Raw genomic sequence first — 12,415 nt, forward strand, 5'->3', positions numbered from 1 at the left:
GAATTAAAAATTGTGAGGGCTCGCTGTTAACATATACAGAAAGACATCTATTTGCACTTTCACACTTCTATCAACAATACTGATGAAACTCAGACATGAGTTCGCAGTAGACTGAGTTATGTAGTTAGAATTTAAATGTGGATGGATTAGTGTGGGGCTGTATTTTGAGTATTTGCTGTCATTTGTGCTTCTGTGGGATTTTCTCTGTGGTTCTCAGCTTGATACAGCGTGAAGCTCTTGTTAGTGTTAATGGCAGTACTGCACTGGAAGTGCTGGAGAAAGGAACCGCACAAAGCCACAGCCTGACCCGATGAGTGCTGTAGAGGATGTCTGTCAAAATTCACACTGCAGCCAAATGGGAGATACAAGGGCAAGTCATATAAAGCAAATGGTAGATACAAAGAGCCAGAAAAGCATTTTAAAAGCTCTCTAAGGCATTTTTCTCTCCATCTACTAAAGAGCCCATAGACTATCCAAACAATAATGACTGGTTGTTGTCAAGGGTCCTGTATGAATACCAGGAAATGGCCATGGGATGTTACTTCTCCTGCTTAAAAGCACAGCTTAGGCGATATTATGAGAAAGATATCTCAGTAATACGCTGGTGTTTTTGCCTTCACTGTCTTCACTGATTTTGGTGAGGAGAAGGTGAAATGGGGAGTACTGATACATACAGGCTTCAGATTTATTACCCTCACCAGATGCTGAAAAATGGAAACTCCTTAAAACCATTTTTCTGAGGGGCAGACAAAAGACCATGAGAGATTGGAGGGCTGACATCTGGGGAAGCTGAAATTTTATGTCCTGCTTATCCTAGAGGAAGCTATGGCAGCTTTTTTGCCAGTGGACAATATGGAGCTAGAAAATAATTCCTGTGTGACATGTAGAGAGATGCATCATTCTGCTACAAGCCAGCAGGATAACTGATCAGCATTCTTTTCCCCGATGATTATTTGTTTTACTCCTCTTTATTCTTCCATCTCTCCTTTGACTTCAAAGAAGAGTCACAACCTGCTTACTGTCAGACTGTGCAAATGTGATGTGAAGCCCCCTGGGTAAAGCAAATTATTTTCGTGTCTAAGTTGCAATTTTTGCTAAGAGTGCTTTAAAAATGTGCATGAAGTGGCAGGGCTGAACTCCAAGGATTCTTACCTTTAAGGTCCAGGGACAACCAAGTAAATACAAGGTCTCTACTTCTCCTTGGTATGTCATTTATTTTCTAATCTCCTGTTGTCACACTAGCGTACTTACAATTCTGTTTCTTGTAGAAGATAAAACTACAGTCTGCTCTGTGTGCTAGTTGTTCTTTTTTTTCTTTTTTTTTTTTTTTTTTTTTGCTGCTGTTGCTGAAATATTGAAATGTCCTTGTTAGACCAGAATTCTGCATTTCAGCTTACCATAATTATAAAACACATGGCATTTGTGTTTAAACCAGGCCTGATTTCCTCCCAGGGAGCAATTTCACTTTACAAAACCAGTTTATAATTAACTAAAGCTTGCCACCGGAAATTACTTTGTTTTCTACATAGTTCCCACTTTAAATGAATCTGACTGTGGAAGAGGAAGTCCAGATTTAAAAACTATAGGTTGGTTATGGTGTTTGGAGGAAGAGATAGGCTACTGCAAGAGAAAGTCTAAGATCCTGTGTGCAGATCTCCACTTTGCATTTGCAGAGTGCCACCCTTTGTGCAGAAGAAGTCATTGGTCATTTGATTTTTATTTATCTTGGTTCCTAAAGTTTTCAATCATCCTTTTCTCACCAGACAACAGCCGAGCAGAGACAAGGCGATCGTGCTGGATCAGGAGAGTTTCTAATGTGGTTTTCTGCAGTCTTTGTCACTGTTACATGATGCAACAAACATTTCCTCATGTTGTGACAAAAACCTGTGCTAATGATAACAAACTGTAGCTCTCCTTGCTGCTGTGGATGACTCAGAGGTTAATTCCAGCTGTTTACATAATGGGCATATCCAGAGAATGCTTTCAGCAGCAGAGCATTTTGTAACTGGCATCTCACTGTTAAATTTGTCTCTCTAACCTACGTCTGACTGACTTTTGTCAGGGGTACCACACGTCAGTAAATACAGCTCTATAGACAGGCACGCAGTCAAGACGGACAGGATAAAAGTCTTCCTGTTCTGTTCTGTTGAAAGATAATGCAATGGGGTATCATGGTTGGTCAAAGAAACAAAATAAAAAGATATTTTTCTTTTTATTTTTTTTCAAAGAGGGAGGAATTAAAAAACAAGACAGAGGGAAATGTTCTATTTCACTTCCCCTGAGCAAACATGTAATTTCCATGATTTCTTTTTAATGACTCTCTTCTGAAGCTAGTAGGTACTGATTTATGAAAAGCTGTAAAAGATCAGGTGGAACCCTGCAGGACGTCGTTTACAGCTGCACGGATTGCAACCCATCTAATTTGTCTGGTAAAGTGTGAGCTCATGGCGCACATCACCCAGGCCATAAATTTCATGTTCAGACCTTCTGTCTAGGGGCTGGGTCAGGGGGGAAAAAAACGTCAATGCATGCAGATGCTCTGAAAGCCCAGCTTTCCCTTGGTGCATGCGAGGAGACATCACAGGCTCTTTGCTGTGAGACAAATTCCAGTTCATTGATAAACTATCCAGATGTCCTCTCTGAGGAGGAAAGTAACTAATTTTGGTTTGGAATCCTACAAGGAGAAAAATGATACTTTACAGTGCTGGTTATTCTGAGGTCACTTACATTAAAATTAGGTCATATTTTTTGTCCTGATGATACTTTGATCCAAGTAATAAACATAAAAGCTCTTCAGGCCACTCTAATTCCTAATCCTGGAGAACTGTTCTATCTCAGCTTGTTTATGCTTTTTTTCTTTTTTTCTTTTTTTTTTTTTTTTTCATTAGTGATTCTTGAGTCAGTCCTTGTTTTAATAGATTGAAGTTGAAAAGATGTACTAGGCTGGAAAAAAATCTCCGTGTTTCATCATTAGGTACACTTCATAAATACTCTTAATAAATGTCTTGGGATACCAGACACTGTACCCAGAAAACTATAAATAAAAAATATTGGCTCTTTGTGAGACAAACAGTAGTTGAGGAGATTCAGGCTGTACAGCTACTGGATAAAAACATCTTGGGCTTGATTTTCCCACCTGGGCCTTAAGCTGCAGTCTGTTTCAACCAGAGTAGGCTTCTGGTGTCTTCTGTCACCATGTCTCTTCCCAGTGGGAATGAGGTCTGCATCTGAAGTCAGTGGCACCTCCAGAGTCCCTTGCAGAGGCAGCAGAGCATGTCCTGACTGGGATCCAGACAAAAGAAAGCGAACAATAGTGCTTGAGCAGCTGCATCCCTGCCCTGAGACCTGCTGAATACTGGTGCTCAATCTGCAGAAGTGTATGACAAGTTGTGATTTGCAAGTTAAGATTTTCAAGCTCCTGATAAGCTCTTCAAGTGTGTCCTCTCATCCCAGAATGGAAGAAAACATTAAAATCATTTCCTGGTCTTGAAAGAATTCAGCTGATTGATAAGGATTGGCGTAATGTCAAGAATAAAGGTGCTGTTTTATATGTATCCAATTTCAATAACTGCTGTATTGCAAAGCTGCACTGTTTTTTTCTTGTCTGAGAGACGAGTCAGGCACTAGAATGGGCTGTCCCAGGAGGTGGTGGAGTCACTGTCCCTGGAGATGTTCAAGAAATGTTAGATGTTGTACTGAGAGACATGGTTTAGTAGGAAATATTGGTGACAGGTGGGTGGTTGAGCTGGATGATCTTGGAGGTCTTTTCAAACTTTGGTGTTTCTACAGTTCCATGATTCATCCAAGGTGAAAGGTAAAAGTCTAGGTGTTACTGATGTGGTATTTCTTGATCCAAATGCACGGCAGATCGACTGCACAAGTAGGTTATTCCACAGCTACTGATCTTGGTGGAACTTAGTAAGAACATGGTTTAGGATTGAAAAGTTCTGTTTGGATTATCTAGGCTTTGTAAGGGAGTTTAAATTTATTGGTGTTCAAACATTTGGTTCTCTCTGGGGCCCTTTACAAACTCTGCCTTTCTTCCAGTGCTGAAAGATGGCTTGGGTGGTGAGTGAAGAGGGTATTTTGAAGTCCAGATCAGTTCTCTAGTAACAGTAACTGTAACCTACACATTACACTGTGCCATTACAATCTTCAACTGATCATGTTAGCCTAATCACCTCTCATTTTTCCAGTGACAGAAGTAATTTCAGATGGATTTAGCTGTTGTTGTCAAATTATATTTCAGATGATGTTCATTGAAATCTCTAGGAAAACAAACAAACATACAAACAAAAACAACAATAACAACTAGGGAACCAATAGGCTGTAAAGTTGCAAAGAGAACTGCTTTAGATGACCTCTGAGTAAGCCTCCTATGCCCCTGAATATCACCATCCTGAAATCACAGCCAAACACATGCTTAGGTTTAGGCCTGAGGCAGACACCCATAAGGTACTTATCTTAAAATGATATGCATGCTAAAAAGATGCATGGTATGGGCATATACTTTTAACTGGAGGAAAAATTGTAGAAATACAGTTGATTAATAACGTCTGGCTAGTTGAGTAAGCCACTATTGCCCTAATTAGCACTGGGAGAGAAAGGCAATTGGAGTTAGTGAGGTATCTTGTAGAAATTGTGTTTCAGGAGCTTCCTACATGACCAGGAAGAGAGCAGGTCAGTGAAGACTGATTGATTGCTGAGTACAAGAGCTGGGTGTGTCACTCCAGCTGCCTTCCTGGAAGGCCTTTTTCAGAGCGGACAAATCCTCTGCTTGGAAATGCATTTGTTTATCTGTGGGCTGCAACAAGCGGTTCAGAAAGCTAGCTGATTTTAAACCTTGATGCCTTCAAAGAAGTAGTATATTCTCAAAACTGTGAAAACAGGATTCCTCTTACCAGGCAGAAAAAAAAAAAAAAATTCTAAATCAATTTAAGAGCAACTCTTGCACCATATGCAATATCCAACTTTCAGATTCACCTACCTTAATTCTTCCTTGTTGAAAAAATTATATATTCATATACAATTCATATTCATACATATTATAATTATGTTCATATATGTTCATCTTTATTTTATTTTTAAAAGGATGATTTCATCTCGGTAGCTTCTAGGTAGCATGATACTTACGGAAAATGGCTTAAGTGGGCAAGGGAACATGGAGATGAGTTTTGTGTTTGATTCCTTGATTTGATTTTGTTTCAGACTGATTTTTTAGTTGTTTTCCAAGTAATGAATGTGGAAGCAAATCAGTTCAGTTCAGCATCCTTCATAAGCACCAACCTTAATTCAAAGGCAGGAGATGATTCAATTCACACTTTCAGATTATTTATATGATACTCTTATGCAAGTTTCAGCTTTAAGATGAGCACGATCTCAAATTGCAAACTGCGGAATACAAGTCTCATATGGTTGCATTTGTCTTGCAATTCACTTACATCTGATTTTTAGATTTGATGACATTTGTATGCCACTAGTGTCTTATTTTATATGCCTCTACCTTTTTAGCACCACCTAGGAGTTTTTGGAGGGCTGCAATACTATGAACATTTGATATGTGTAACTTCTGCCAAAATGCTGAACTTGATGTTTAGAGTGTGCCTTGTTGTAGTGACTAGTATATTGTTTGTGGCTAGGTCAATCACATAAATATAATCTAAATTAGGCTTGTCTTTGCTAATACTTTAACACATTAAACTGTAGTATAATATTGTACTCTATGAATTTGTGATGTATCAGTGATGTAAAATCAGGGTTTGAGAAGCTGGAGCTCTTAAGCAAGGTGACTGCATAGTGTTTGTCAAAGCTGTCAGTGTGAATACATTTGGCCTCAGTGGCAGATAAATTCTGCAGATAAGCAAAAACTTGCATGTAGCCTGGGAGCTCCTAGTGATGCGAATGATAACTTTAGACACAAAATGAATCCATATTCATGTCTGATCCACAACTTTCACCATATTCTTTTTCATTTCAGGCCATCAAACCTTCTTCTGGACCAAAGTAACATTGACATTTCAGCTTTCCGCACAACAGGTGATTGGCTCAATGGTTTTCGAACAGGACAGTGCAAAGGCATTTTCACTGGTGTGGAGTACAGTTCCTGTGATACAATAGCCAAGATTTCCACCGAGTAAGTTGAAATAATCCCAGCCCTTCATCACTGGTTAGAGCTGGGGGTTCATGTTTTAGCATAAGGGTAGCATTTTAATATTCAGCTTCCTTTTTTTTTTTTTTTTTTTTTTTTTTTTAAGCTGAGGTAATATAATGTTTAATAGAAAAAAAAAGGTAAATTACTGTAGTAGTTGTAATACACATGCAGGAAACCTGAAACCTTTTTCATAACTCTTTCTCACTAATGTAGAGGAAATTTCAGTTTCTTCAGGTATGGCAGCACTGTGCATAGTTTGGTATAAGAGCATTTGTTACCTTCAGTCACACTTCAGTAGTTGTTTTGTACTCGTTTATAATCTGCCTTTATCTGTGGTTTCCCCACAGCTGTCAGGTGTGCCAATCTTTTCCTTTTTTGCACATCCCATATTCCATCAACCCAGGTGCCAAAGAACAAGTACTATGTAACTGCTTTTCTCCAGTATGCTAATAATGGTTGCGTGGGTTGCTAGTGACAGGACAAGGGGTAATGATTTTAAACTAAGAGAGGGGAGGTTTAGGTTAGATATTAGGAGGAAATTCTTCACACAGAGGGTGGTGATGCACTGGAACAGGTTGCCCAAGGAGGCTGTGGATGCCCCATCCCTGGAGGCATTCAAGGCCAGGCTGGATGTGGTTCTGGGCAGCCTGGTCTGGTGGTTGGTGACTCTGCACATAGCAGGGGGATTGAAACTGTATGATCAGTGTGGTCCTTTTCAACCAGCCGTTCTATGATTCTATGATTTTATAAATAATTATTTAGAGGGCAAACTCCCTCCTGCCTTCCATTTTGACAATTAATCATTATAAGCTTGAAAGTTTAAAACTTGAAAGTTCATACATTAAAATGTAGTGTGACAAGGAAGAATATGGTGGTGTTCTCTTTGCACCTGAAAAGGATCAAGTACAGTTATGAACTTACTGTACAGGAAAATCTTGACTCCCCATTGGGCTCACTGGATACAAGACCAGTTATGAAGAAGTAGCCAACAGCTGCAGGGCTGATAATTAAACACATCAATGCCGTTAATTAGTGTATTATTGCAACTATAAAAAGGCTGATAATGGGTTTTTATGACAATTACCCTTTGGGGACAGTGCAGAAATCCTCCAGGAATGCCCAGTTTCCTGTGAACAACTGTTTAATGAGCCCTTGGTAAGCATTAAACTGTTTCTATATTGCACAATGAACAAAGAGAATGAGCTGCCTGAAGAAATAAGGAGTGATAACAGCAGTAGACACAGGAAGCTTAGACATGGTGCTTATTCTGAGGATGAGAAACTGTTCAGAAGGCTTGGCACATAAAGTCAAAATGTCCACTGGTCAGGAAGAATAATCATGTTGATAGGGGGATGGTAGAGGGACTTAAGATTGCAGCTGGCCCAGAAGTAGCCCCCTGTGTGTACACCACTGGCAAACACTACTTCATTGTCCATTCTTGCAGGTATGCAAACACAGCAGGGCTAAATGAGTTTTTACAATTTTTTGCAGCCTCCTGCTGTCTTCAAACAATGGCTCTCAGTATTATTCAAACCAGGATTTGTGTTTCAACAGCATTTCTGTACCTGGAGGCTCATCCAGTGCATCAGTATAAGATGAGCGAGTTGATTGGTCTCTGCTCACGTCAGCTCTAGGAAGCAGAGAGGCAGGATGCTGACTCACCTAGTTTATATTCTCTTTTTTCCAGTGACATGAAGAAAATTGGTGTTACAGTTGTGGGGCCTCAAAAGAAGATTGTTAGCAGTATCAAAACTCTAGAAACTCATACGAAGAACAGCCCTGTTCCTGTGTAAGGTACCAAAATGATGTTGCTGAGGACAGAAAAAAGAAAAGTCGCATCAAAGAGCAAAAGCGATGGCTGATAAATGGCACAGTTTAAAGGAGTTCTTTGCAGCAGTTTTGGAAACATAACGATTGAAATTTCAAACCCACTGAGACACTCAAATACTGAGTATAAATGCCTTAAAAATAGGAGCGAACTTGTTTTGTATCTGTTAATCCTGAAGGGTGGGTGCTCTTAACTGACTGTTAATGCAGATAGTAAATTTCAAAAGAAAAAAAAAAATGTAAAAAATCCTTCCGAGTAAAAAGCAGTGATACTAAAACCTAGAGCCATTTGAATATTAAGTGACTGAATAACATGAAAAACCCAAGGACATAAAAGCTGTGTATTTGATCTATACAGCAAACAAGAAGAAAGAAAGACTTACAGTATTTTTATACAGAAGAGATCTGTAACAGGTATTTTATTTCTTTAAAAGCAAGGAAAATAGAGGACTATACCTCGCAATCTGTCTGGCCATATTTACTATAATGTCATTGTAACATGCTATTTGAACTTCAGAAAGGAAAACAGACATAAAATTTGTAGTGACTGGGTTAGTTGGCAAAAGATTTTCACCATTGTGTTAGTTTCCCTAATTGTGTTCATTTAAATAGAAAAAAAAAAGTCTTAATTCTTAAAAGACTTATTTATTTCCTTTCTTGTTTTTTGCTTTTTGTTTTTTGTTTTTTTTTTTTACCATTATTGTTTATATTTATGCTTAAATACCTTAACCTGGCTGCATTATTGACAAGTGCCAAATATTATCAATACTTCATTGGTTTAACCTGAGAAACTGTGAGGGTTAATTACTTGATTATTTTATACTCACAACGTCATATACAAAGTACAGAAGGAAAGAAATGTCTTTTTTGTAGCTCCGACCCTAGGCAAATCATTGGGACTTGCTGAGATTTCTTTCCTTTGCAAGTGAGTGATATTTAAATCTGGGCTTGAATTCTGGTGGAATTGCATGCCCATTGATCTCCAAATCAGTACCTGGCCTGGCCAACCATATGTATTTCCTTTGCTTTCCAAAGGCCTGATTTCATGTCACAAAGGTCTGCTGTCTTCAGATGCTGTTCAGGTGGAAGAATTACCTAGGAATTGTAAGAGTGTATCCTGCACGATCTGAGAGTGCTTTTTTAGCTTATTGAGGAATTATGCATTACTGTCTTCCATCTCATGGGCTCTGCTCCCAGTGCTGGTAACTGGGAGTTGTACTACCATGTCGGCAGCCAAGGATAGTTGAAGAAGATGATTTAAGCTTCTACAGTGGGAGTTTGGCTTGTCATTTTGCCTAATTCTGATCTAGAAGACCTCTGTCCAGATGCTGTCATTCTTCAGGAGCCTTGCTTTTTGATTCAGGTTCCATGGGCACCTGTGTTTGCCACTCCACATGGCTGCAGCCACCTCAGTCTTGACAGGACTGATTAGTTGTGTGGCAATGTGAGAGTCCAGAAAACACAGCACTCGCAAGGGTGTGCTTTGGTAGATGTCCCAGTGTAACCAAAACCACCAGGCTCCATCCATCTAGGAATGGTTCTTCCTTCTGCAAGGTGAGTTGGGGTAAAGCCAGCTGTACTGCTTTAGAAGCAGTGCTTGGTCCCTTGAAAGAAATCAGAAGGGAGCCTATCTTTAGGAGACCATTCATATTTTTCAGTAGAAAAAGGAACGTAAAGGAGAGGATTTGAGTCTTCCTACATCTTCAGCATCTTCCCATAAGTGAGCTCTTAAGCTCCTGATTATGTTAATCCTAGTCCTGAACAGACACAGCTCTTTCCTCTGAAAATGAGGGGTTTAAGTCGCTGTGTGAGGCATTTCTAGTGCTGCATACAGGCCAGTTTCTTCATGCCCCCTTGGATTTCCAACTTGCCGTTTTTAAACTTAAACCTGATTCTAATGAGTAACAGTGAGTCATTGGCAGTCCAAGACTGTAAGAGGCAGTTGGGTACATAGCATGCCACTTTCTGCTGTGCAGTCAAGTTTGTTGTCCTTTCTTTGCAGTGTTGGTCTGGTTTTTGAAGCTCCTTGTAGCACAGGGCGCATAAATATGAGGGGAAATAATCAGTTCTTGGGATTTGTGTGGCTGAATCAGTTTCCAAATTGTTTTTATTGGGTCCAAGACATTTCAGATGCAGAGCAACGGTGTTTATTACACATTAATAAATAGAAGGAGAGTTAGGGGTAATGAACATGCTGTAAAGGATTGCATCTGAAATGCACTCACAGGATAAGAATGTCTTCTGAAAGAAAAAATTAAGGAGTTTTAAAGTAAGTCAAAATAAAAATTGAAAAGTGGAAGAAAAAATGAAAAGGAAGCACTTACGATGCAAAAACACTTCTTATGTACTACAATCTATTGTGAAATACAGCATGCTAAATATAAAAGCTATATTTTTAGTTGCTTAGTTCATCCAGAATCTTTCTTTTGTTCAGTTTGAGATTGCTCTGTCAGACACTGCTGGTGAATTTAAAGTTCACCAAAATCCATTTGCAGACAATGTGTTTGTGGGGCAGCGTTTTACATGTTCCTCCTGATGTTTTTCTTCAGCTTCATTCTGGAGATTAGGGACGAGTGGGCTGAGGTGGGGGGAATAGATCTCGAAACGCTCCTGAAAACACAGAGCTGGTTCATAGAATTTTAGGTTACAAGCAAAAACTTTGCACCAACCACTCTCAATCTTCTCATAGTACCATGTCATGTTCCTTGCCCACTGTTTGAGCATGCTCAGCGTAAGAAATTAAATCTTACTGATGCTTGAGAAAAAAAAACAACTCAGTTTTGCTTTTCTTTGCTATGAGGAGTATAGTGTTCTAAACTACACTTAGGTATTTTCTCCCTGTCAAATGTTGATTTGTACTGTAAGTGGCCTCTTTTGCAAGCATCCTATACTCCCTATCCCCGTGTACATATGTATACATAGCAGTGTACAATTCTTCATTGTGGAGTAGAGATACTAGAATTTGTGTGGCCATCTTCCTGTACAGGACTTGCATTCATTATTGACATCAAGCAAAATGCAACAGCTCATAAAATGTCGTACCATATTATTGGGTTTGTATCTTTAAATATAGTTTCCATTTTATTTATTTCTGTTAACATATCTAGTTTTGTGCTGTTACTTAGCGTTCAATAAGCAATGTATAGATGTGATTTGATTGGCAATATGTATTTACTTTAACTTGTATTTCAAAGCATTACTTACTCATTTAGTTTATATATTGTGCAATTGTAGATGGCCTCTTACTAATGTAAAATGATTTGTAGTGGAAACATTTATATTTTTATAATAAACATAATGAAAGTATTTTTTACATACTGGAATACTGAGGTGATTGCTTGGAAGACAAAGTAAATTTATTTGATTAGAAAAGTGTGATAAAATTGTAATTAAATATGGATAAATTCTGAGTGTTAAAGCATGGGTTCGGAGTGAAAGCTAGATATTGCCTATATTATCTGTTAAAAGAAACAAGTAGTGCAGGCTCTAAAAAGACAGACAAGCATTTGTACTAAACTGTCTTACATCAGTCAAAGACTTTACTTTCTCCATGGATACAGGAAAACATTGTCTATTACAGCCTGCCTATGGGATACTGAAAAAGTTGTCATTTATTTTAGTTGTGTCAACTATTTCCAAACTTCTGCATTTTTTCTTCCCTTGCCAGTGGACCTCTTTTCATCTTATAACTATGTTGAATCCAGTATAAGATGTAATTTTCAACAAAATAAAAAGCCCACCACTTACAGTAGTTTAACCCCATGATCATTTCTTGCCTCTGAGTATCTGTGTTAGACAATATTTTGCTCCTGTTTTGTTGTGTCCCTACCAAGTTTCTCCATGATTCATTGAAATGCAATGTCTTTAAAAATGCCGACATACAATTCAGCTTTGCACCTCAGGAATTATTTTCCCAGAAAAACACGAATGGTATGAATGTTCACCAAAACCAGTTAAAACTACTTGAGGACTGAAGTTACAGGCCTTTCTGTACCATACATGATTTTGCATGTTTTTGTTTATTACTATGCTTGCCAGGGCAAAACAAGGAACACTATATCTATCCTGGAGTGTGTAAGTTTTGTCTCGGTATCTTCAGTAGAAGAGAAAATCACCAAAAGCAGCTACCCAAAATATACGGACAAAAATTTGACTTAACTTTAAGCAGCCATCTTTTCTTCTGAATACCAGTATGCCTCATGCTATGCTGCAGTGGGTACATACACTGTCATTTTAAATGAGGGAATTTTGATGATAGACTTGAAGGTCAGGGATGCAGCTCTGTCTCATCTATGCTATGTGCAAACTGTTTGCGTCTCAAATAGGTCTCACATAAGCAGTTGTTTTAGGTTGACGTGCATCTATCCCTTTAGCATGATCTGGTACACTGTGTTTGCATTATATCCCAAAGGGCACAGTGGATATTAATGCTTACAT

General features: G+C 38.7%; 1 protein-coding gene across 1 annotated transcript in view; it reads left to right on the forward strand.

The window, feature by feature from the left end:
* Positions 1–11,735, forward strand: part of EPHA3 (EPH receptor A3) — a 205,397-nt gene extending 193,662 nt beyond the window's left edge. The window contains exons 15-16 of the mRNA XM_042810528.1: positions 5,978–6,133; positions 7,839–11,735. Coding sequence (XP_042666462.1) covers positions 5,978–6,133; positions 7,839–7,944 — 262 coding nt within the window. The 3' untranslated portion in view covers positions 7,945–11,735. The remainder of the gene's footprint in view (positions 1–5,977; positions 6,134–7,838) is intronic.
* The last annotated feature ends 680 nt before the right edge of the window (positions 11,736–12,415 follow it).

This window comes from Centrocercus urophasianus, unplaced genomic scaffold (assembly GCF_019232065.1).
Source record: "Centrocercus urophasianus isolate 14NV4802_14NV808 unplaced genomic scaffold, USGS_Curo_1.0 seq_12, whole genome shotgun sequence".
Taxonomy (NCBI): domain Eukaryota; kingdom Metazoa; phylum Chordata; class Aves; order Galliformes; family Phasianidae; genus Centrocercus; species Centrocercus urophasianus.